The sequence below is a fragment of the Palaemon carinicauda genome, chromosome 4, assembly GCF_036898095.1.
Source record: "Palaemon carinicauda isolate YSFRI2023 chromosome 4, ASM3689809v2, whole genome shotgun sequence".
NCBI classification, from domain to species: Eukaryota; Metazoa; Arthropoda; class Malacostraca; order Decapoda; family Palaemonidae; genus Palaemon; species Palaemon carinicauda.
In genome coordinates this window covers 52,887,085-52,913,646 of record NC_090728.1, presented here as the reverse complement: position 1 = coordinate 52,913,646, position 26,562 = coordinate 52,887,085, and the positions used below count along the sequence as shown (strand labels likewise).

The 26,562-nt window shown below is 45.2% G+C and overlaps 1 protein-coding gene across 1 annotated transcript in view; it reads right to left on the bottom strand.

The window, feature by feature from the left end:
• LOC137639089 (RCC1-like G exchanging factor-like protein) overlaps positions 1–26,562 on the bottom strand; it is an 87,809-nt gene that overhangs the window by 11,467 nt on the left and 49,780 nt on the right. Inside the window, exons 8-9 of the mRNA XM_068371414.1 lie at positions 24,615–24,787; positions 16,439–16,597 (exon numbers count right to left, since the gene is read on the bottom strand). Of these exons, the coding sequence (XP_068227515.1) occupies positions 16,439–16,597; positions 24,615–24,787 (332 nt within the window). The remainder of the gene's footprint in view (positions 1–16,438; positions 16,598–24,614; positions 24,788–26,562) is intronic.

Here is a 26,562-nt window from a genome sequence, read left to right as displayed (position 1 = left end):
AATATAGCCTGTCCATTCATTGCACTTATATCCCAGATATAATTGATTGATAAATAAAGGAATTCCTTTGGTGTTGCAACTACAGGTTTAGTGCTAACAAAATTTCATCTTTGAGTTTAAAAAGTCATGTTATATAAAATTACGAGTCTAAAAGAATTAAATTAAAGCATTATCAAATGTAAAATATAATTCAATAGATATTAAAACAAAACATAATTAAAATTTTGAAAGCTGGAGCACTAATCAAAAAAAAAAAAGAATAAGAAACAACTTGAAAAAATGTAATAATATTTCTTCAAAATGTTATTTTCATTAGTAAAATAAATTTTTGAATATACTTACCCGATAATCATGTAGCTGTCAACTCCGTTGCCCGACAGAAATCTACGGACGGGATACGCCAGCGATCGCTATACAAGAGGGGGGTGTACTCACCAGCGCCATCTGTGGTCAGGTACTCCAGTACTTCTTGTCAACACCACCTCAATTTTTCCCTCGGTCCACTGGTTCTCTATGGGGAGGAAGGGTGGGTCAATTAAATCATGATTATCGGGTAAGTATATTCAAAAATTTATTTTACTAATGAAAATAACATTTTTCAATATTAATCTTACCCGATAATCATGTAGCTGATTCACACCCAGGGGGGTGGGTGAAAACCAGTGTACATGTTAATCAAGAAGCTAAGTATCCCGTATTTCATTTTTATCAGTTATTCAAAATAACAAATGAAATTATAAGTACCTGGTAAGGAAGTCGACTTGAACCATTACTCTGCCTTTAATAAGTACGTCTTCCTTACTGAGCGCAGCGGTCCTCTTAGGAGGCTGAACAACTCTTAGGTGCTGAAGTATAAAGGGCTGCAACCCATACTAAAGGACCTCAACACAACCTCTAACCTAGGCGCTTCTCAAGAAAGAATTGACCACCCGCCAAATCAACTAGGATGCGGAAGGCTTCTTAGCCCACCGTAACAACCCAAAACAACAATAAAAGCATTCAAGAGAAAGGTTAAAAAGGTTATGGGATTATGGGAAAGTAGTGGTTGAGCCCTCACCTACTACTGCACTCGCTGCTACGAATGGTCCCAGGGTGTAGCAGTTCTCGTAAAGAGACTGGACATCTTTGAGATAGAATGATGCAAACACTGACTTGCTCCTCCAATAGGTTGCATCCATAATACTCTGCAGAGAACGGTTCTGTTTGAAGGCCACTGAAGTAGCCACAGCTCTCACTTCATGTGTCCTTACCTTCAGCAAAGCAAGGTCTTCATCCTTCATGTGAGAATGAGCTTCTCTAATCAGAAGCCTTATGTAATAAGAAACTGCGTTCTTAGACATAGGCATCGAAGGTTTCTTAATAGCACACCATAAGGCCTCTGATTGTCCTCGTAAGGGTTTTGACCTTTTAAGATAGTACTTAAGAGCTCTGACAGGGCAAAGAACTCTCTCCAGTTCGTTACCCACCATGTTGGAAAGGCTAGGAATTTCGAACGATTTAGGCCAAGGACGTGAAGGAAGCTCATTTTTTGCCAAAAAACCGAGCTGTAAGGAACATGTAGCCGTTTCAGATGTGAATCCTATGTTCCTGCTGAAGGCGTGAACCTCACTTACTCTTTTGGCTGTTGCAAGGCAGACGAGGAAAAGAGTTTTGAGAGTAAGGTCTTTGAAAGAGGCTGACTGGAGAGGTTCAAATCTAGATGACATAAGGAACCTTAGGACTACGTCTAGATTCCAGCCTGGAGTGGACAAGCGACGTTCTTTAGAGGTCTCAAAAGACCTAAGGAGGTCCTGCAGATCTTTGTTGGAGGAAAGATCCAAGCCTCTGTGGCGGAAAACTGCTGCCAACATACTTCTGTACCCCTTGATCGTAGGAGCCGAAAGAGATCTAACATTCCTAAGATGTAACAGGAAGTCAGCAACTTGGGTTACAGTGGTACTGGTTGAGGAAACTGCATTGGCTCTGCACCAGCTTCGGAAGACTTCCCACTTAGATTGATAGACTCTGCGAGTGGATATCCTCCTTGCTCTGGCAATCGCTCTGGCTGCCTCCTTCGAAAAGCCTCTAGCTCTAGAGAGTCTTTCGATAGTCTGAAGGCAGTCAGACGAAGAGCGTGGAGGCTTGGGTGTACCTTCTTTACGTGAGGTTGACGTAGAAGGTCCACTCTTAGAGGGAGAGTCCTGGGAACGTCGACCAGCCATTGCAGTACCTCTGTGAACCATTCTCTTGCAGGCCAAAGGGGAGCAACCAACGTCAGCCGTGTCCCTTCGTGAGAGACGAACTTCTGAAGAACCCTGTTGATGATCTTGAACGGCGGGAATGCATACAGATCGAGGTGGGACCAATCCAGCAGAAAAGCATCCACGTGAACTGCTGCCGGGTCTGGAATCGGGGAACAGTACAATGGGAGCCTCTTGGTCATCGAGGTAGCGAACAGATCTATAGTTGGCTGACCCCACAGGGCCCAAAGTCTGCTGCACACGTTCTTGTGAAGGGTCCATTCTGTGGGGATGACTTGACCCTTCCTGCTGAGGCGATCTGCCGAGACATTCATATTGCCCTGAATGAACCTCGTTACCAGCGTGAGCTTTCGACTTTTTGACCAAATGAGGAGGTCCCTTGCTATCTCGAACAGCTTCCTCGAATGAGTCCCTCCCTGCTTGGAGATGTACGCCAAGGCTGTGGTGTTGTCGGAGTTCACCTCCACCACCTTGTTTAGCAGGAGGGACTTGAAGTTCATTAAGGCCAGATGAACTGCCAACAACTCCTTGCAATTGATGTGAAGCGTTTCCTGTTCCTGGTTCCATGTCCCCGAGCATTCCTGTCCGTCCAATGTGGCGCCCCAGCCCGAGTCTGATGCGTCCGAGTAGAGATGAAGGTCGGGGGTCTGAACAGCTAATGAGAGACCCTCCTTGAGAAGAATGTTGCTCTTCCACCACGTTAAGAGTAGCCCTCATCTCTTTGGAAACAGGAATAGAGACCGCCTCGAGCGTCATATCCTTGTTCCAGTGAGCTGCTAGATGGTACTGAAGGGGGCGGAGGTGGAGTCTCCCTAACTCGATGAACAGGGCTAACGATGACAGAGTCCCTGTTAGACTCATCCACTGTCTCACCGAGCATCTGTTCTTCTTCAGCATGCTCAGGATGCACTCTAGGGCTTGGTTGATTCTTGGGGCCGACGGAAAAGCCCGAAAAGCTCGACTCTGAATCTCCATTCCCAGGTAAACGATGGTTTGGGAAGGAACAAGCTGGGACTTCTCTAAATTGACCAAGAGACCCAGTTCCTTGGTCAAATCCAAAGTCCATCTGAGACTCTCCAGACAGCGACGACTTGTGGGGGCTCTTAAAAGCCAGTCGTCTAAATAAAGGGAGGCTCTGATGTCCGCCAAGTGAAGGAATTTCGCAATATTCCTCATCAGTCGCGTAAACACAAGAGGTGCCGTGCTTAGACCAAAACACAGGGCTTGGAATTGGTACACAACCTCTCCAAAGACGAATCTCAGAAAAGGTTGGGAGTCTGGATGGATGGGAACGTGAAAGTAGGCGTCTTTCAGATCCAACGAGACCATCCAGTCCTCCTGCCTGACCGCTGCTAGGACCGACTTCGTCGTCTCCATTGTGAACGTCTGCTTGGTGACATAAGCATTGAGCGCACTGACGTTCAGCACCGGTCTCCAACCTCCTGTCTTCTTGGCCACCAGGAAGAGACGGTTGTAAAAGCCCGGGGATTGATGGTCCCGGACTATCACCACTGCCTCCTTCTGTAACAGGAGCGACACCTCTTGATGTAACGCTAGCCTCTTGTCCTTCTCCTTGTAGTTGGGAGAGAGGTTGATGGGAGATGTGGTCAGAGGGGGATTGCGGCAGAACGGAATTCTGTAACCCTCCCTTAGCCACTTGACAGACTGAGCGTCTGCACCTCTTCTTTCCCAGGCTTGCCAGAAGGTCTTGAGTCTGGCTCCTACAGCTGTCTGGAGAGGAGGAAAGTCAATGCTTGCTTTTCGTGGACTTGGCACCTTTCTTGGACTTGCCCCTGTGACCGTCTGGACGGGAACTTCCTCGGCTGGGGGCTCTGCCACGAAAGGGCGGAATGAATCTGGTAGCAGGTGTATCAGCCACCGGGGTGCGGTAAGTTCTCGGCCCTGAAGGTACGATTTTAGCCTTACGTGCTGAAGAGGCCATGAGGTCATGCGTATCTTTCTGGATAAGAGCCGCAGCCATCTCTTTGATTAGCTCCTCCGGAAATAGGAACTTGGAGAGAGGAGCAAACAGCAACTGTGACCTCTGGCAAGAAGTGATACCAGTAGAAAGGTAGGAGCATAGATGTTCCCTTTTCTTGAGGACTCCTGAGACAAAAATAGAAGCAAGTTCGCCAGAACCATCGCGAATTGCTCTGTCCATACAGGACATGATCAGCATGGCCGAGTCTTTGTCAGAAGGGGCAGTCTTCTTGCTCAAGGCCCCCAGGCACCAGTCGAGGAAATTAAAAATTTCGAAGGCGCGAAAGACTCCCTTCAAGAAGTGGTCCAGATCAGAAAAGGTCCAGCAGACCTTAGAGCGTCTCATAGCCGACCTACGGGGAGAGTCAACCAAACTTGAGAAGTCGGCCTGGGCAGAGGCAGGGACCCCCAAGCCTGGTTCCTCTCCCGTGGCATACCAGACGCCCGACTTAGAAGCCAGCTTAGGAGGAGGAAACATAAAAGATGTCCTTCCCAGTTGCTGCTTGGACTGCAACCAATCCCCTAAAATCCTCAAAGCTCTCTTTGATGATCTGGCGAGGACAAGCTTAGTGTAGGCAGACGTAATAGGCTGCATGCCTAGAGAAAACTCGGATGGAGGAGAACGAGGGGTTGCAGAAACAAAGTGTTCAGGGTATAACTCTCTGAACAGAGTCAGGACCTTACGAAAGTCTATGGAAGGTGGCGACGACTTGTGTTCCTCCACATCAGAAGAAGGATTATCCAGGTGAGCAGCTTCATCCTCAGAAACCTCATCACCTGAGGGTTGAGAAGCGAGAGGTAACGATAAAGCGGTATGCTGAATGGCTGAATCCTGAAGAACGGGTGCATGCGCACTTGCGGATCCATCATCAAGTCTCTGCTGAAGAGGATGAGGGCTGGCAATGACAAAGTCATGAGGCTGGGATGAAGGAGGTTCTGCGGAGGTCTGAGGAGCAAGCGTGGTCAGAAGCGAATGCTGTAAGGCATGAGGCTCATGCTGCATAGTATGCGGTTCATGTTGAATGGGAAGAGGCTCATGCTGCGAAGAATGCGGTTGCTGCATGCGTTGAGGCGGCTGCCTCATAGCATGAGGTTCCTGCCTCAAGAGTTGCGTCTGCCTCAAGGGTTGAGGAGGTAGCTGCGCAGAGAGAGGCTCTTGCCTCAAGAGTTGAGGCGGTTGCCGCATAGCATGAGGCTGCTGCCTCAAGGATGGTGGAGGTTGCCGCAACGCATGAGGCTGCTGCCTCAAGGATGGAGGAGGTTGCCGCAACGCATGAGGCTCCTGCCTCAAGGGTAGAGGAGGTTGCTGCAAAGCATGAGGCTCCTGCCTCAAGGGTTGAGGAGGTTGCCGCATAGCAAGAGGCTCCTGCCTCAAGGAAAGTGGAGGTTGCTGCATAGCGCTGGTACCTGGCAACTCCCAATGCGGCAGCTCACGCATGGAGGCAGGAGGAGCCTCAACATCATACGTCTGGCAGGGTGGACTGCGCAGAGGTGGAGGAGCGCTCGCAGGAGGAGGTGTGCTAACCTTCTCTGCCTGAAACTCCTGCATCAACACCGCAAGCTGAGACTGCATTGTCTGCAGCATAGACAACTTGGGATCAACAGAAGTTGGAGCAGAGGCCTGTTGAGGCATCGCTTTACCTCTCTTAGGAGGCGTGCAGCCATCAGATGACTGCGGCGAGTCCGAACTGGCCCAGTGGCTACACCTGGGCCGTTGGACTCGCTCGGTCTGGACCTTACGCTTAAGAGGTCGTGAGACCTGGGTCCAGCGTTTCCTCCTGGAAACTTCTTCCGCAGACGAGGAAATAAAGGGCTCAATCGTCTGGGAGTGGAAGTGACGATCTCTATCAGATACGCCCGCAACCACTGAGGATACAACTGTGCGCCGATCAAGGCCTGCCGAACCCTTTTGCCCTTCGACATTGCTTCTCCCCTGGGCTTGGGAGCTTGCAAGAGGTCCCGGACTGGGAGGACGACTGGCACGCACAGAAGTATCCTCATGCGCAACACTGACACTGACACTAGGCACAGCACTGGCACTACCACTTCCCACTGCACTTTTCACTTTAAGTTCCTTGACATCTGCCAAGAGAAGATTGTGGTCACTCACTAAAGACTCCACCTTATCACCTAGAGCCTGAATGGCACGTAACATATCCGACATATCAGGCTGAGCACTCGTAATAGGTTCGGGGGTCACCACTACAGGGGAAGGAAAAGGTTGAGGATCATGGGGGGAGGAATAAACCAAAGAGCGAGAAGAACTCCTCCTAACTCTCTCCCTCTCTAACCTAGCCGTATACTTGAGGAATTCATTAAAATCGAATTCCGAAAGCCCGGCACATTCCTCACATCGATCTTCCAACTGACAGGATTTTCCCCTACAGTCGGAACAAACGGTGTGAGGATCAACCGAGGCCTTCGGAAGACGCCTACTACAAGTCCTAACACTACATCGCCTTTGTCTAGGAGCTTGAGAGTGGTCGGACATCTTGAATTAGAGAACAGTCAAGAGGGGATTCCAAATTAAAGCAAAGATCGTTAACCATTAAATCAATTTAATTCCAAAAGCTATCTAAGCTAAGGGAAAAGCTTCCTGTATAGCGAAGGCTAAATTTCAGAGCAATACTTCACCAAAACCGTGAACAAAGACTCCAAAATCAACAGCGTATCCATGTAGGTCTTGCCGGCGGCACGACAGAGGAAAAATTGAGGTGGTGTTGACAAGAAGTACTGGAGTACCTGACCACAGATGGCGCTGGTGAGTACACCCCCCTCTTGTATAGCGATCGCTGGCGTATCCCGTCCGTAGATTTCTGTCGGGCAACGGAGTTGACAGCTACATGATTATCGGGTAAGATTAATATTGAAAAATTAGGTTTTAAACAAGGATAGCTTAACAAGAGAATTGCTACAAACCTCTTGAGGGGCTATTTGGAGAACTGCTATAAGCCTCTTCAGAGCAACATTATTTCTATGAACCTCCCCTGATGTTCATATTGATTCTTCTCTTGAAGCTTAATTCAATATATTAACATTTACCCCTAAAATTTAGAAAATTCTCCATTTTCTTTTCTTTCCATTAACACATGCCTCTTGTACAAAAATGAGACACTCACTAGAGGTTAATGGCAAAAAGCAAAGCAGTAATGTGCCAGAGGCTCTGTTACTCCAGTTGCATAGTTTTGTCGGCTTGACACACTCCTTCCATATTGTGATAACTTTTAATGTGTTTTAAGTTGTCTTTCTCTGGATTTGATATAGATTACTTCACAGGTACAGTACTGCAATTTAAATAACTGTGAGATGTGCGATTACATCACTGTTCCTCTCATGGAAAGTACTTTTCACATTCAAAGAGAAAATAAAACTTGCTCTTAGTTCAGGGGGAAAGCCAGAGAAGACTAAGCTAGTTGTTTATAGCAGGGATGATGATAATAATGACACACCATCACCATTCTCTAATATGGACAACCAGCCACATTTTGATAGTGATAAGCTTAGAAAAAGATCTTAACTAATTTAGCTTCCTTTGTTAGTAAGTCTTCACTTGAAAGCAGTACAGTAATTCTGTTCTTATCTACCCAGTTGCTAACCATTACCTGACTTCTTAAGTTGGATTTAGTGGTACAGTAATAGTGTTCCATTCAGTAAGCATTCTGAGTGTTCACTGCGCCTTTAAAATTTTCTCAAACTGCTAAACCCTTGCATTCCAGCTTTCCTTGACACTCTTTTATACAACTAGATTGCGAGACAGAAGACCGAATTAGTACTTTGGATCATAATAGCCCTCCATTTGCTAAAGTAATAATTTTGATAAAAGTAATTATGTTATTTTTATTAGTAAAATAAATTTTTGAATATACTTACCCGATAATCATGTAGCTGTCAACTCTGTTGCCCGACAGAATTCTATGGAGGGATACGCCAGCTATCACAATACTAGAAGGGGGTGTATTTACCAGCGCCACCTGTGGCCAGGTACTCAAGTACTTCTTGTTGACACCTCCTCAATTATTCCTCGGTCCCACTGGTTCTCTATGGGGAGGAAGGGAGGGTCAATTAAATCATGATTATCGGGTAAGTATATTCAAAAATTTATTTTACTAATAAAAATAACATTTTTCAATATTAAACTTACCCGATAATCATGTAGCTGATTCACACCCAGGGGGGTGGGTGAAAACCAGTGTACAAGATTAAAGGATAGCCAAGTATCCCATATTTCATATAACAGTTATCTCAAATAACAATGAAATAATAAGTACCTGGTAAGGAAGTCGAATTGAACCGTTACTCTGTCTCTTTTTTAAGTTCGTCTTCCTTACTGAGCGCAGCGTTCCTCTTGGAGGCTGAATCAACCCAAAGGTGCTAAAGTATACAGGGCTGCAACCCATACTAAAGGACCTCATCACAACCTTTAACCTCGGCGCTTCTCAAGAAAGAATTGACCACCCGCCAAATCAACAAGGATGTGGAAGGCTTCTTAGCCGACCGAACAACCCATAAAAAGTATTCAAGAGAAAGGTTAAAAAGTTATGGAATTATGGGAATGTAGTGGCTGAGCCCTCGCCTACTACTGCATTCGTTGTTACGAATGGACCCAGGGTGTAGCAGTATCGTAAAGAGACTGGACATCTTTGAGATGGAATGATGCGAACACTGACTTGTTTCTCCAATAGGTTGCATCCATAACACTCTGCAGAGAACGGTTCTGTTTGAAGGCCACTGAAGTAGCCACAGCTCTCACTTCATGTGTCCTTACCTTCAGCAAAGCAAGGTCTTCTTCCTTCAGATGAGAATTTGCTTCTCTAATCAGAAGCCTGATGTAGTAAGAAACTGAGTTCTTAGACATTGGTAGAGAAGGCTTCTTGATAGCACACCATAAGGCTTCTGATTGTCCTCGTAATGGTTTTGACCTTCTTAGATAGTACTTAAGAGCTCTAACAGGGCAAAGTACTCTCTCTAGTTCGTTCCCCACCATGTTGGACAGGCTTGGGATCTCGAACGACTTAGGGCAAGGACGGGAAGGAAGCTCGTTTTAGCCAAAAAAAACCGAGCCGCAAGGAACATGTAGCCGTTTCAGATGTGAAACCTATGTTCCTGCTGAAGGCGTGGATCTCACTTACTCTTTTACCTGTTGCTAAGCACACGAGGAAAAGTTTCTAATGTGAGGTCCTTAAAAGAGGCTGATTGGAACGGTTCAAATCCTGATGACATTAGGAACCTTAGGACCACGTCTAGATTCCAGCCTGGAGTGGACAACCGACGTTCCTTTGAGGTCTCAAAAGACCTAAGGAGGTCCTGTAGATCTTTGTTGGAGGAAAGATCCAAGCCTCTGTGGCGGAAAACCGCTGCCAACATACTTCTGTAACCCTTGATCGAAGGAGCTGATAGGGATTTTACGTTCCTTAGATGTAACAGGAAGTCAGCAATCTGGGTTACAGTGGTACTGGTTGAGGAAAACTGCATTGGCCTTGCACCAGCTTCGGAAGACTTCCCATTAAGACTGATAGACTCTGAGAGTGGATGTCGTCCTTGCTCTGGCAATCGTTCTGGCTGCCTCCTTCGAAAAGCCTCTAGTTCTTGAGAGACTTTCGATAGTCTGAAGGCAGTCAGACGAAGAGCGTGGAGGTTTGGGTGTACCTTCTTTACGTGAGGTTGACGCAGAAGGTCCACTCTAGGAGGAAGAGTCCTGGGAACGTCGACCAGCCATTGCAGTACCTCGGTGAACCCTTCTCTCGCGGGTCAGAGGGGAGCAACCAACGTCAACCGTGTCCCTTTGTGAGAGGCGAACTTCTGAAGTACCCTGTTGACAATCTTGAACGGCGGGAATGCATACAGGTTGAGATGGGACCAATCCAGCAGAAAGGCATCCACGCGAACTGCTGCTGGGTCTGGAATCGGAGAACAATACAAGAGGAGCTTCTTGGTCATCGAGGTAGCGAATAGAACTATGGTTGGCTGACCCCACAGGGCCCAAAGTCTGCTGCAAACATTCTTGTGAAGGGTCCACTCTGTGGGGAAGACCTGACCTTTACGGCTGAGGCGATCTGCCATGACATTCATATCGCCCTGAATGAGCCTCGTTACCAGCGTGAGCTTTCGATCTTTGACCAAATGAGGAGGTCCCTTGCGATCTTGAACAACTTCCTCGAATGAGTCCCTCTCTGCTTGGAGATGTAAGCCAAGGCTGTGGTGTAGTCGGAGTTCACCTCCACCACCTTGTTAAGCTGGAGGGACTTGAAGTTTATCAAGGCCAGATGAACTGCCAACAACTCCTTGCAATAGATGTGAAGTGTCCTTTGCTCCTGATTCCATGTTCCCGAGCATTCCTGTCCGTCCAGTGTCGCACCCCAGCCCGTGTCCGATGCGTCCGAGAAGAGACGGTGGTCGGGGGTCTGAACAGCCAAAGGTAGACCTTCCTTGAGAAGAATGCTGTTCTTCCACCACGTTAGAGTAGACCTCATCTCTTCGGAAACAGGAACTGAGCCCGTCTCTAGCGTCATGTCCTTTATCCAGTGAGCAGCTAGAAGATACTGAAGGGGGCGGAGGTGGAGTCTCCCTAACTCGATGAACAGGGCCAGCGATGAAAGTGTCCCTGTTAGACTCATCCCCTGCCTGACTAAGCATCGGTTCCTTCTCAGCATGCTCTGGATGCATTCTAGGGCTTGGAAGATCCTTGGGGCCGACGGACAAGTCCGAAAAGCTCGACTCTGAAGATCCATACCCAAGGAAACAATGGTCTGGGATGGAACTAGCTGAGACTCCTCAAAATTGACCAGGAGGCCCAGTTCCTTGGTCAGAACCATAGTCCATTGAAAATCTCCAGACAGCGACGACTTGTGGGAGCTCTTAAAAGCCAGTCGTCTGACGGAGCCGGACACAAGATCATGATACTGCTGCACAGTCTGTAAACTGTCAATCATGGGCAAGCGAGGAAATACAGTGACAACCCGAATCTGTCTAGACTATCTGGGTCGTACAGACAACTCCTTAACGGGTTGCTGAGGTAGCCGCACTGCGTCACAACAAGTCCCTTCTGTTGGTTGTTGAACGTCTTCCCCGTGACACATTGACTCCGTAAACAAAAAATCCTCTAACAAGGACTAAGCTTGGACTGCATGTCATGCAACACAGCTCAAGGTCTATGGGAGCAGGTGTGGTAACAGACGGGATTAGCGGCTGAAGTGGAACCATTACCTTCCCTGTAAGCATGTTATGCTTAAATAAAAGTCCATAAGAGGTTATGCAGCTAAAGGCTTCCTCCAAATGACAGAGTCCTCAAGGGAATATCAGAAGGAGGGAGAAAAGAACTTTCTCATCTACAGGGACCTTATCCTAGAAAAGCTAAGTTCTCTGAGTGAGGGTTCACTGGTGCAAAAGCAGCAGACTAGAAGGCAACGTTATGAAACTGCTTGACAGTCTAGTGAGTTGGCAACAACCCAAGATATGTTGAGAAGCATGCGGTAAGGTATGCAGAGTATGATGAATGCAGAGTATGCTGTATGCAGAGCATGCTGTATGAAGAGCATGTTGTATGCAGAGCATGCTGAATGCAGAGCATGCTGTATGCAGAGCATGTTGTATGCAGAGCATGCTGAATGCAGAGCATGCTGAATGCTGAGCATGTAGTAAGCAGAGCCTGCTGTAAGCAGAGCCTGCTGTAAGGAAAGCAGAGCGTGTGCATGGCGTTTAACATTCTCAGAAATTCCATGACCAGTGCTAGAGTGCTTTATGCATGCTTGCATGGGGTTTAAAAATCAACATAATGTTTACCTTACATTCATAACTCATGATTCATATTTTTGCCATGGTTTGAAAATGGAGGTAAGGTATGCTGAACAGCAGAGTCAGAACGAGCTGGAACAACAACAGTGGAAGGTGCAGAAAGTTCCTGTTCCTGTGGTATGAGTGGAGCGTGAAGAGACCGAGGTTGCGCAGAACAAGGTAAAGTTCCCGCAAGCAGAGGTGTCTGAGGCGCAGGATCAGGGTGCACGGGTTGAGCTCGGTGCAGCAGCTGAGGAGACTGACTCACAGGTGGAAGAGGTTGTACCTCCACCGAGAGTTGCACCACCGGTGGAGCAGCCAGGGGAGGAGGAGGAAGAGTGGAGTAATCCTCCTGATCCCAAACCAAAGGTTGCCTTAAAGAAGGCTGAGGCTGAACAACACTGGGAACAGCGAACACAGAAAGAGGTTCAACATCGTACGCCTGGCAGATGGTGCTGCGACTGGGTGCAGCGAGTGCAGGCGGGTTGAGCACAGGCTGAACGGGTGCAGGTGGAGGTGCAACACTCTCAGCCCGACACTCACGCAACAGGTCCGAAAGCTGTGCTTGCATGGACTGTAGTAGAGTCCACAACATCGTACGCCTGGCAGATGGTGCTGCGACTGGGTGCAGCGAGTGCAGGCGGGTTGAGCACAGGCTGAAAGGGTGCAGGTGGAGGTGCAACACTCTCAGCCCGACACTCACGCAACAGGTCCGAAAGCTGTGCTTGCATGGACTGTAGTAGAGTCCACAACATCGTACGCCTGGCAGATGGTGCTGCGACTGGGTGCAGCGAGTGCAGGCGGGTGCAGCACAGGCTGAACGGGTGCAGCCGGTTGGTGCACCACCGGTGCAGGCGGGTGCAGCACAGGCTGAACGGGTGCAGGCGGTTGGTGCACCACCGGTGCAGGAGGAGGAGGAGGTGCAACACTCTCAGCACGACACTCACGCATCAGGTCCGAAAGCTGTGCTTGCATGGACTGTAGTAGAGTCCACAACATCGTACGCCTGGCAGGTGGTACTGCGATCAGGTGGAGCGAGCATAGGCGGGGGGAGTGTAGGCGCACTCTCAGCCCGACAAACTGATGACTGAGGAGAGTCAGAGCTAACCCAATGACTGCATCCGGGTTGTTGAACTTTACTTCGTACGTCTGGCATAGGTCTGGACTTACGTTTAAGAGGTCTTGAGACCTGAGACCAGCGATACTCTGCCTATATTTTCTCCTCTAAATCTCTTCTGCAGACGAGCAAAATAAGGGCTCAATCGTCTGCGGGTGGGAGTGACGGTCTCGGTAAGACACGCCCACAACCACCGAGGATACTTCTGTGCGCCGATCAAGGCCTGCCGAACCCTTTAATCCTTCGACATTGCTTCTCCCCTGGGCTTGGGAGCTTGCAAGAGGTCCCGGACTGGGAGGACGACTGGCGCGCACAAAAGTACCCTCACGCATAACACTGACATACTTTGCGCTAATCACTTATCACTTTGATTTCTGTTTGCACTTATTTCACTGAACTCGAAACTTTAAGTGGTTTGTACCTGAAACACGCAATTCTATCCTTCTCAAAAGTTAGTAATTGCGAAAACAGAATTACAATGTAACAGAAAAATCTAATGAAAGAAAATTCAGTGGCTGGAAAGAGACTAAACACTAGATCACTCTAGAAACGTTTAGTTTCTTCCCCTAAAGAGACTAGGGAGAAGAGCAAAAAACGATAACGACGTTACTCGTACGCCTGGCAGGCTTGAGGGAAACGTTTATCCTCTTTCTCCCTCCGTCTCTATCTCTCTCTCTCTCTCTCTCTTGACTTAGAACCTGAGAGAAGAGCCCAATCATATATATCGTTAAAACATATTATTGTTAAAGGAAAAAACTGAAATATTTCCCAAAAAGAAAAGTTCCTTATTAGGATCAAAACCATTAAGTTAAGAAAGAATGAACAAAACGCTAGACACGGTTACTCTTACTGCAATGTGAAACCGTGAACATTCTTTCTCTATCGTAACGATAGAGTGCAAGTTGAAACGTTCTGAACGTCAACAACTGCCGAGACAAACAAAACGTTAGTTCAACTTTGAAAAAGTACGAGACTATCAAAGAAATTCTTTCAAAGACCTTAAAATAGCATAATATGTTAACAGGTAAAACCGAAAAGACGGGCTCACGATAATTAACTTCGGTACCAAGAAAAGACCGCCTACTATTAGGAAGGTCGAATATAAACAAATATAAAAATTAATTTTAATAAGTTTATAATAAAAGGAAGTTAATCGAAGAGGCCTATAAGAGGCGGAGAGATATAAAATAAATCTATAACTTTTGTTAAGCAAAATTAAGAAAAAGAGTCTATACTCTCTTAGACACCAACACTTCCGTCTAAGGGAAGGGTCGGCCATTGAAAGGTGAACGAGAGTTCATACTCTCTTCGTCACCAAAATTAATCAAATTCCAAAAGCTAACTAAGCTAAAATAGAAGTTTCCAGTAAAGCGACAGCCGAAATCAAAGAGAAATACTTCACCAAAGTCGTGAAAATACTCCAAGAACATAAGCGTATCCCAGAACGTCTTGTCAGAAGCACGACAGAGGAATAATTGAGGAGGTGTCAACAAGAAGTACTTGAGTACCTGGCCACAGGTGGCGCTGGTAAATACACCCCCTTCTAGTATTGTGATAGCTGGCGTATCCCTCCATAGAATTCTGTCGGGCAACAGAGTTGACAGCTACATGATTATCGGGTAAGTTTAATATTGAAAACTATTAATTTTAATAATAATAACAATAACAATAATAATGATTTTGATAATAATTTCAATAATTTTAATAATAATAATTTGAATCGCAAGGATGGTGATGCGTACAGACATGCCAGCTTGAGTACGCAGAGGCCCCATGATGTGTGTTTTTGACATGTACGGGGTTGATGCATTAGTAGATACAGTAATGACTCTAGCCTTCCGCAACATCTGTTTGGAAGGAGATGACGCAATCATGCTCTGACAAAATTAGCCAGACCAGTATCTTCTGTATTGTGGACACCACTGAGGATGAACAATATCAGAATATGAGGGAGAATTCTGAAATGAGTCCTGAAAATTTTTTCAAAAAGAATGATGCCAACGACTCCTGGGCGTACATGGAAAGCCAGACTCATATGTACGAGTTGGGGAAAGATAAGGACCTTCCAACAGGGGTGCCTCAGTATGTGGGGAAATGGCAGTCTCAACTCAATTATGTTGTTCTTGGGTGAGAATGAGGGGAGACTTTTAACATTTTCAACAACGACACCTCCAACAGCAAAATATCATTCTGCTGCTGGAACGCCATAAAAAAGGGCTCACTACTAAGTACACCAGTGGGAGGTGAGGGGGATCTATGCAGATCAGTGTAATCTGGTACTAATGACAGGGGGACTGAATCAGGCACAGGAAGTGCAGGGCTGTAGCCAGGGGATCAGTCTCTAGGAGCAATTTGTGACTGCTAGGCCCTACTGGCAATAATACAATAACAAAGGTATCATTACAGTAATTTGCAATGTAAGTAAATCTTGGCTATCATCCTCAGTTACCGGAGTCACTGAGGGCTCCAGAAAAGGAGGAAAGGAGTGGGAGGATGGCCACTCCCTACAAAAATCATAAGGGGATTCTAAGGAACACAGCTTACCACAGCAGTTCAAGCAAAAGGAATGCAAATCAATCTTGACCCGACTCATGAAGGTGCCACTAGGGAGACCATCACAGCCAGGGCAAGTCCACATAACACTACTCATAGCACAAAAAGGAGCACTACAAGGGTAATCCAATGTGGAGTAAGTCATGATCATAGAGTGGCCTCTTGAAGCAACCAAGAGAGAAGTGGAGCTTTCCTTGCAGTAGCTCATGATGCTGTCCAGTAGTGGAGTTGCCTGGTAACCTATTATATAGTTACCAGTTAGGCACCTTTTCTTTCTTTCTGGTTGTAGTAAACTGACTAAAGATTAAACCCCATATAAGTGACACAAAAATTTGTATTCAAATAGTAACAAATTTCTATTAGAAATAGGTCACTATAAATCCCGTCATGATGTATGATCACAAATGTCATTTAACTACATAATCCCTAAACAAAAGTTGCCTCTACAAACTGGTGAAGATATTAATGTACTGTATCTTGAATGCAAGTCTTAGGATTTATAATCCATTTTGTTTATAGGTTATGTGTCTTATTTCCAAGATCTATCTATTCAATCCCTTGAATAAAATAACTTTCAAGTGTTACAAAAGAAAAAAAAGCTACAGCAGCATTATGCAGTAGCTAACCTGAAAACTTGAGTTCAAGGTACTATTTAACAACAATCATACCTTGGGGTCCTTTAATTATTTTTCTAATATAAGTAAACTATACATCAGTCATACTTAAAACTTGATGAAAAACACACAAGAATTGGGTAAAATTGAATAACTATACTTACCATTAAGAGCCAAACACGTAGTGCCTGCAGAAGCAATATCGACTATTCGTCCAATGCCCGACAACTTTAGTTTATGAGCTGTATGAGTCTGCATTTCTTCTGTTACAGTAATGAGCTGCTGATATTCGTTATTGCCCCAGCCAAAAACTTCACCTTTATCTGTAATGGAAAGTCACTCCGACATGAAAAAATACTACTTTAAATGTTAATTTCAATGACACATCATTTAATAAGTATTATCTTACAGTAGTAGTTAACCAACAATCGAAATTTTTCTTACGTATAATTACCTTACTCTAGTTCCATGATATACAATATATGGATTTGACAATGACTGAATACTTCATTCAATTGTATTGTTAATGTGTCACCATTTCTCTTAAAAATCAAAACAAATTCCTGCACAGTGGAAAAAAATCCAAGAAAAATGTTATTTTCATTAGTAAAATAAATTTTTGAATATACTTACCCGATAATCATGTAGCTGTCAACTCTGTTGCCGACAGAAATCTACGGTCGGGATACGCCAGCGATCGCTATACAGGTGGGGGTGAACACCACAGCGCCATCTGTGGTCAGGTACTCCAGTACTTCTTGTCAACACCACCTCAATTTTTTCCTCGGTCCACTGGTTCTCTATGGGGAGGAAGGGTGGGTCAATTAAATCATGATTATCGGGTAAGTATATTCAAAAATTTATTTTACTAATGAAAATAACATTTTTCAATATTAATCTTACCCGATAATCATGTAGCTGATTCACACCCAGGGTGGTGGGTGGAGACCAGCATACATGTTAACAAAGAAGCTAAGTATCCCGTATTTTATTTTATTAGTTATTCAAAAATAACATAAAATAAATAAGTACCTGGTAAGGAAGACGACTTGAACCATTACTCTGCCTTTATTAAGTACGTCTTCCTTACTGAGCGTAGCGGTCCTCTTAGGATGCTGAACGACTCTTAGGTGCTGAAGTATAAAGGGCTGCAACCCATACTAAAGGACCTCATCACAACCTTTAACCTCGGCGCTTCTCAAGAAAGAATTGACCACCCGCCAAATCAACAAGGATGTGGAAGGCTTCTTAGCCGACCGTACAACCCATAAAAAGTATTCAAGAGAAAGGTTAAAAAGGTTATGGGATTATGGGAATGTAGTGGCTGAGCCCCCGCCTACTACTGCATTCGTTGCTACGAATGGTCCCAGGGTGTAGCAGTTCTCGTAAAGAGACTGGACATCTTTGAGATAGAATGATGCGAACACTGACTTGCTTCTCCAATAGGTTGCATCCATAACACTCTGCAGAGAATGGTTCTGTTTGAGGGCCACTGAAGTAGCCACAGCTCTCACTTCATGTGTCCTTACCTTCAGCAAAGCAAGGTCTTCTTCCTTAAGATGAGAATGTGCTTCCCTAATCAGGAGCCTGAATAGGTAAGAAACTGAGTTCTTAGACCTTGGAAGAGAAGGCTTCTTGATAGCACACCATAAGGCTTCTGATTGTCCTCGTAAAGGTTATGACCTTTTTAGATAGTACCTAAGAGCTCTAACTGGGCAAAGTACTCTCTCCAGTTCGTCCCCCACCAAGTTGGACAGGCTTGGGATCTCGAACGACTTAGGCCAAGGACGTGAAGGAAGCTCGTTTTAGCAAAAAACCGAGCTGCAAGGAACATGTAGCCGTTTCAGATGTGAAAACTATGTTCCTGCTGAAGGCGTGGATCTCACTTACTCTTTTAGCTGTTGTCAAGCACACGAGGAAAAGAGTTTTTAATGTGAGGTCCTTAAAAGAGGCTGATTGGAGAGGTTCAAATCTTGATGACATAAGGAACCTTAGGACCACGTCTAGATTCCAGCCTGGAGTGGACAACCGACGTTCCTTTGAGGTCTCAAAAGACCTAAGGAGGTCCTGTAGATCTTTGTTGGTGGAAAGATCCAAGCCTCTGTGGCGGAAAACCGCTGCCAACATACTTCTGTAACCCTTGATCGTAGGAGCTGAAAGGGATCTTACGTTCCTTAGATGTAACAGGAAGTCAGCAATCTGGGTTACAGTGGTACTGGATGAGGAAACTGCATTGGCCTTGTACCAGCTTCGGAAGACTTCCCCTTTAGACTGATAGACTCTGAGAGTGGATGTCCTCCTTGCTCTGGCAATCGCTCTGGCTGCCTCCTTCGAAAAGCCCCTAGCTCTTGAGAGTCTTTCGAAAGTCTGAAGGCAGTCAGACGAAGAGCGTGGAGGTTTGGATGTACCTTCTTAACGTGAGGTAGACGTAGAAGGTCCACTCCTAGAGGAAGAGTCCTGGGAATGTCGACCAGCCATTGCAGTACCTCTATGAACCATTCTCTCGCGGGCCAGAGCGGAGCCAACCAACGTCAGCCGTGTCCCTTTGCGAGAGGCGAACTTCTGAAGTACCCTGTTGACAATCTTGAACGGCGGGAATGCCTACAGGTCGAGATGGGACCAATCCAGCAGAAAAGCATCCACGTGAACTGCTGCTGGGTCTGGAATCGGAGAACAATACAACGGGAGCCTCTAGGTTATCGAGGTAGCGAACAGATCTATGGTTGGCTGACCCCACAGGGCCCAAAGTCTGCTGCAAACATTCTTGTGAAGGGTCCACTCTGTGGGGATGACCTGACCCTTCCGGCTAAGGCGATCTGCCATGACATTCCTATCGCCCTGAATGAACCTCGTTACCAGCGTGAGCTTTCGATCTTTTAACCAGATGAGGAGGTCCCTTGCGATCTAGAACAACTTCCACGAATGAGTCCCTCCCTGCTTGGAGATGTAAGCCAAGGCTGTGGTGTTGTCAGAGTCCACCTCCACCACCTTGTTAAGCTGGAGGGACTTGAAGTTTATCAAGGCCAGATGAACCGCCAACAGCTCCTTGCAATAGATGTGAAGTGTCCTTAGCTCCTGATTCCATGTTCCCGAGCATTCCTGTCCGTCCAAAGTCGCACCCCAGCCCGTGTCTGATGCGTCAGAGAAGAGACGGCGGTCGGGTTTCTGAACAGCCAAAGGTAGACTTCCTTGAGAAGAAAGCTGTTCTTTCACCACGTGAGAGTAGACCTCCTCTCTTCGGAAACAGGAACTGAGATCGTCTCTAGCGTCATGACCTTTATCCAGTGAGCCGCTAGATGATACTGAAGGGGGCGGAGGTGGCGTCTCCCTAACTCGATGAACAGGGCCAGCGATGAAAGTGTCCCTGTTAGACTCATCCACTACCTGACTGAGCATTGGTTCCTTCTCAGCATGCTCTGGATGCAATCTAGGGCTTAGTAGATCCTTGGGGCCGACGGAAAAGCCCGAAAAGCTCGACTCTGAAGATCCATACCCAGGTAGACAATGGTCTGGGATGGGACGAGCTGGGACTCCTCAAAATTGACCAGGAGGCCCAGTTCCTTGGTCAGATCCATAGTCCATCTGAGAATCTCCAGACAGCGACGACTTGTGGGAGCTCTTAAAAGCTAGTCGTCTGACGGAGCCGGACACAAGATCATGGTACTGCTGCACAGTCTGTGAACTGTCAACCATGGGGAAGCGAGGAAGTACCGCGACAACCCGAAGCTGTCTAGACTGTCTGGGTCGTACAGACAACTCCTTATCGGGTTGCTGAGGTTGCCGCACTGCGTCACAACAAGTCACTTCTGCTAGTTGTTGAACGTCTTCCCAGTGACACACTGACTCCGTAAACAAAAAATCCTCTAACAAGGACTAAGCTTGGACTGCATGTCTTGCAACAAAGCTCAAGGTCTATGGGAGCAGGTGTGGTAACAGACGGGGTTAGCGACTGAAGTGGAACCATTACCCTCCCTGGAAGCATGTTATGCTTAAATAAAAGTCCATAGGAGGCTAAGCAGCTAAAGGCTCCTCTCCAAATGACAGAGTCCTCAAGGGAATATCAGAAGGAGGGAGAATAGCACTTTCTCATCTACAGGAACCATATCCGAGAAAAGCTAAGTTCTCTCAGTGAGGGTTTCACTGGTGCAAAAGCAGCAGACTAGAAGGCAACGTTATGAAACTGCTTGACAGTCTAGTGAGTTGGCAACAACCAAAGATGTGTGACTGAGGAGCATGCGGTAAGGTATGCAGAGCATGCTGTATGTAGAGCATGCTGTAAGGTAAGCAGAGCATGTTGCATGGCGTGCGGCTTATGCTGCATGGGATGAGGCTCATGCTGCATGGGATGAGGCTCATGCTGCATGGTATGAGGCTCATGCTGCATGGGATGAGGCTCATGCTGCAAGGGATGAGGCTCATGCCGCATGCGTTGAGGAGGATGCCGCATAGTATGAGGCTCCTGCCTCATGGGTTGAGGCGGTTGCCGCATAGCATGAGGCTCCTGCCTCATGGTTTGAGGAGGATGCCGCATAGCATGAGGCTCCTCATAGCATGAGGCTCCTCATAGCATGAGGCTCCTCATAGCATGAGACTCCTGCCTCATGGGTTGAGGAGGATGCCGCATAGCATGAGGCTCCATCCTCATGGGTTGAGGAGGATGCCGCATAGCATGAGGCTGCCTCATGGGTAGAGGAGGTTGCCGCATAGCATGAGGCTCCTGCCTCATGGGTTGAGGAGGATGCCGCATAGCATGAGGCTCCTGCCTCATGGTTTGAGGAGGATGCCGCATAGCATGAGGCTCCTGTGAGGTTCCTGCCTCAAGAGTTGCGTCTGCCTCAAGGGTTGAGGAGGTAGCTGCGCAGAGAGAGGCTCATGCTGTGAAGAATGCGGTTGCTGCATGCGTTGAGGCGGCTGCCTCATAGCATGAGGTTCCTGCCTCAAGAGTTGCGTCTGCCTCAAGGGTTGAGGAGGTGGCTGCGCAGAGAGAGGCTCTTGCCTCAAGAGTTGAGGCTCTTGCCTCAAGAGTTGAGGTTCTTGCCTCAAGAGTTGAGGTTCTTGCCTCAAGAGTTGAGGTTCTTGCCTCAAGAGTTGAGGCTCTTGCCTCAAGAGTTGAGGTTCTTGCCTCAAGAGTTGAGGCTCTTGCCTCAAGAGTTGAGGTACTTGCCTCAAGAGTTGAAGTTCTTGCCTCAAGAGTTGAGGCTCTTGCCTCAAGAGTTGAGGTTCTTGCCTCAAGAGTTGAGGCTCTTGCCTCAAGAGTTGAGGTTCTTGCCTCAAGAGTTGAGGCTCTTGCCTCAAGAGTTGAGGCGGTTGCCGCATAGCATGAGGCTCCTGCCTCAAGGAAAGTGGAGGTTGCTGGCAACTCCCAATGCGGCAGCTCACGCATGGAGGCAGGAGGAGCCTCAACATCATACGTCTGGCAGGGTGGACTGCGCAGAGGTGGAGGAGCGCTCGCAGGAGGAGGTGTGCTAACCTTCTCTGCCTGAAACTCCTGCATCAACACCGCAAGCTGAGACTGCATTGTCTGCAGCATAGACCACTAGAGTTTAAGAAAGACAACAACAAACGGAGCTACTGTCCGTTGAGACTGAGGGTCTAAAACAGTTGGTGCGGCAACAGACGGAGTTACTGCCTGTTGCGATACCACCTTGCCTCTCTGGGAGGTGTGCAGTTGTCGTACTGCAGCAAGTCCGAACTGACCCAGTGCTAATGGCACCACCTAGGAGTTGGACTTGCGCGGAAGGGACCGACTTGCACTTAAAAGCTGCAAGATTTGGTCCATGGTTTCTGCGAGAAACCTCTTCCGCAGACGAGGAATAAAAGGGCTCTCTCGTCTTTGTGTGGGTGGGGTGATCACGTCGGCAACGTGTGTAGATACACCCGAAACCACGGAGGGAAACGTCTGTTCGTCGATCAAGGCCTGATGAACCCATAAGTCCTTCGACATTACTTCTCCCCTGGGCTTGGGAGCTTGTAAGAGGTCCCAGACTAGGCGAACAACTGGCACGAACAGACGAACCCTCGAACGCAGCACTGTAACACTTTGCGCTTATCACTTTATCACTTTTGATTTTCTGTTTGCACTTATTTCACTGAACTCGAAACTTTAAGTGGTTTGTACCTGAAACACGCAATTCTATCCTTCATTAAAAGTTAGTAATTGCGAAAACAGTATTACAATGTAACAGAAAAACATAATGAAAGATAAATAATTCAGTGGCTGGAAAAGAGACTAAACACTAGATCAAATAAACTACGTTTAAAATCTCTCACCGCATAAAGCCTGAGAACAAGAATAAAACTCTAGAAACGTTTACCTTCTTCCCCTAAAGAGACTAGGGAGAAGAGCAAAAACGATAACAACATTACCCGCTTGAACGAAACGTTTATCCTCCTCTCTCTCCCTCCGTCTCTATCTCTCTCTCTCTCTCTCTTGACTTAGAACCTGAGAGATGAGCCCAATTATATATATCGTTAAAACATATTATTGTTAAAGGAAAAAAACTGAAAGATTTCCCAAATAAAAAGTTCCTTTATTAGAATTAAAACCATTTAAGCTAAGAAAGAATGAACAAAACGCTAGAATCGGTTTACTCTTATTGCAACGTGACACCGTGAATACTCTCTCTCTATCGTAACGATAGAGCGCAAGTTGAACGTTCTGAACGTCAACAACTGCAGAGACAAAACAAAACGTTAGTTCAACTTTGAAAACAGTACGAGACTATCAAAGAAATTCTTTCAAAAACATTAAAATAGCATAATATGTTAACAGGTAAAAACGAAATGACGGGCTCAATGTTAATTAACTTCGGTTCCAAGAAAAGACCGCCTACTATTAGGAAAGGTCGAATATAAACAAATATAAAAATAATTTTAATAAGTTTATAATAAAAGGAAGTTAATCGAAGAGGCCTATAAAAGGCGGAGAGATATAAAATAAATCTATAACTTTTGTTAAGCAAAATTAAGAAAGAGAGTCTATACTCTCTTCGACACCAACACTTCCGTCTAAGGGAAGGGTCGGCCATTTAAAAGTGAAAGAGAGTTCATACTCTCTTCGTCACCATAATTAAATCAAATTAATTCCAAAAGCTAGCTAAGCTAATGATAAAACTTCCTGAATAGCGAAAGCTAAACTCTAGAGCAAATACATCACCAAATCGTGAGCAATAACTCCAGAATCAACAGCGTATCCATGTAGGTCTAGCCGGAGGCACGACAGAGGAAAAATTGAGGTGGTGTTGACAAGAAGTACTGGAGTACCTGACCACAGATGGCGCTGTGGTGTTCACCCCCACCTGTATAGCGATCGCTGGCGTATCCCGACCGTAGATTTCTGTCGGCAACAGAGTTGACAGCTACATGATTATCGGGTAAGATTAATATTGAAAAAACTACAATTAGAAACTGCTGTTGGTGGTTACTGATGCTGACCAACCTAGGAGAAATATAAATATACTGCTCATTCTCAACTACTGTGTCATTGAAGAGTTTTTAAAATACAACTCTCAGAGGACTGCATACCAGAGATGGTGATTATGAAAAAAGGATAGTCATTGTAATACTGCAGATATGGGAAGTTTAGTTAGCAAAGGGATTGGTATTGCTGTATAGAGTTCAGTAGACAAAAGAGATCTAGCCTTCAGAAGTTAAAATGTGAAGCTTCTAATTTGAATGAGTAGACAATGTCTGTTTTCTCGCCTACATTTACAGCTTGTTAGTTTATATTTGGCAGTTTATTTTCTTGAGGATCTTGTCTCCATAGTGAATAAGGGTATAATGTAAAAATGTCAGTCTTATGCTTTGTTTACAATCAAACGATTATTGAAATACCAGCAAAATAGCTGCCATCAAATTAGATTGTTCATAACAAAACAGGTGTTTTTGGTTCAGATGTTATTATGACTGTATGCAATTACACAATGATCATAATGTTACTAACGATACTTTTATCATTATCTTTTTAATTTTCTAACCCACTGAAACAGATGATGGGATAAGAGTAAAGAGGTTAGTCTAATGTGATTTGGTTTCTAAAAAACTAACTCACATGATATGCAAGATATATGATGAAATTATATTTAATGGGTGAAAATTTGGGCGTCGCACAATACACGATATCGGCTGTTATATGCATATATGCAGTAATTCAATTCATTATTGTGCAGGTATAAATCACCACAGACTATAAAAGAGAATAAAATTATCTACTGTATAGTATATCATGAATGCAATCTTTTCCAAATTATATCAAAATTTTACTAAAGATACAACTATCCACAAAAATATAAGGATATAAACGTATCTAATAACTTTCAAAAAGTGAAAAGAAGGGCTTACCACTAAGAGCTAAAGCACAGTCCGCTCTACAGGATACCTTAACAATGTTTTCTCCTTCTACGTCACCAACAACTGGTCCCACACGTGGTTCATTGTTATAATGGCCTCTTCCAGTCTGACCATCGGCACCCCAACCACAAGAATATATAACCCCATCTTTGCTAAGAAAATAACTGCAAGGAATAAGAAAAAAAAAAACATTCTAAATAAAAAGAAATTATTTTGAATGACTTAATCAACAAGTTTGTAGCATATTACTATATTTCTTTGAATGCAAACATCATCATCAAAATAAATATTTATATGTAAATTATTCCATTTACAGGGTTAACCATTAAATGAGTTCTATCCATTCTCTTCTATCCTGTGCTCTTTCTTATCGTCTTGAACTCCCCTCAGTGCTTTTGTGTGCATAAATAATTGAAATACTGTATATATGTATATATATATATATATATATATATATATATATATATATATATACAAGTATATATATATATATATATATATATATATATATATATATATATATATATATATATATTTCATACACCATTTGAAAGGCCACTCTTTGTACTTTTACATGCTAAATGGATTTATAAAACAACATGAACATTTCTACATAAAAATCTACATCGTACATTTTCTCAGGCCAAGAAAAAAACTTCCGTAATCTAACAATTTCTCAATATTTTTTTCTATCAATATATTTCTGGGCTCGAACCTGTGCCGCCCAGTGAATAAGCTCCATTTAGCACTTATTCTTAGGTAATTTACTGCTAAATATACCAGAGAAAAAATGTAAAGGAGTGCTAGGTTAACTAGCTCGCTCACCTATTGGTGTCGGTATAAAATTGGGCGTATAATCCAGAGGTCCCGCACTATTTAGATTCATCCAGGACAAAGACCCCAATAGAGGAGAGCCGTTCAACCTCACTCGGCACCACCAACTCTGCATCCGCTCAGAACCCAACTCCTTTTAGCACGCCTGTGTTGTAACCCGCTTTTTTGTTGTGCTCTCGTATTTTGCTTATTTTCCACTGGATTATGGCTTCTTCGTCGGTTTCCCAGGAGACACCGTCTAAGTTAAGTACCAAGCTATGTTTTGCTGTGTTTTGAGCATTCTAGATCGTTTAATATTTAAATTATAGGAGTTTATTCTCTTCGTTCATATCGATCTTGCTTGATTCCGCTTACAGTTGGTACTCCTGTTTTGAGAGCTTTTAGTTTCACTCGCGGTGTTACTATGTGTATTATTTTTATTATTAATTAAATGTTATTTGTTATTGTGGATATTCATTATTTAGCGTTTAGAACCCTCGTGGTTCATTTTTAGGGCCGATATCAGTTACGTATCGTTATGGCTTGCCGACCTTCGTTACTAGGCGGCAATTTTATTTTATAAGTCATCAGGTGTGTCCTTTGTGATTTATTTATTATGTTGCATGCCTTGCCCTAAATTTTTTATGTGTATATTTATATAATTTTTCAACGCTATTACTATTATAATGAATATTTGTGCTATTACTCCGTTTGATCTGTCTGGTTGGGGATCGTCAGTTGGTAGCCCTGCTGCTCCGTATCACGTGATCCTCCCCCAAGCTCCCCCTCTCGCTAGGTGGGCGGCTAGGCTTCTCTCCCCCCTCCCCTAGGGGACCGTTGCCTTCCCTCCTTTTAGAGGGGGTAGTTCAGTGTTTATGGACTTTGTCCTCCGGGTGTCCCGGCGGGTTCGTCTCTGTCTAGACGGGTTGGCCACCGGTCAACAGAGTTGGATCCCGGTGCACCCTATTTTATATTCACTTATCACACTTTTATTATGTTATACGAAACCCTCCGGGTTCGGTTGGCGGTTCTTATCTACAGTTCTGCCCCCCTATTAATTTATAACATTTCCTATGATTATATATGATTATATATATGACAGATTACTATCTCGGAGTTCCTATAT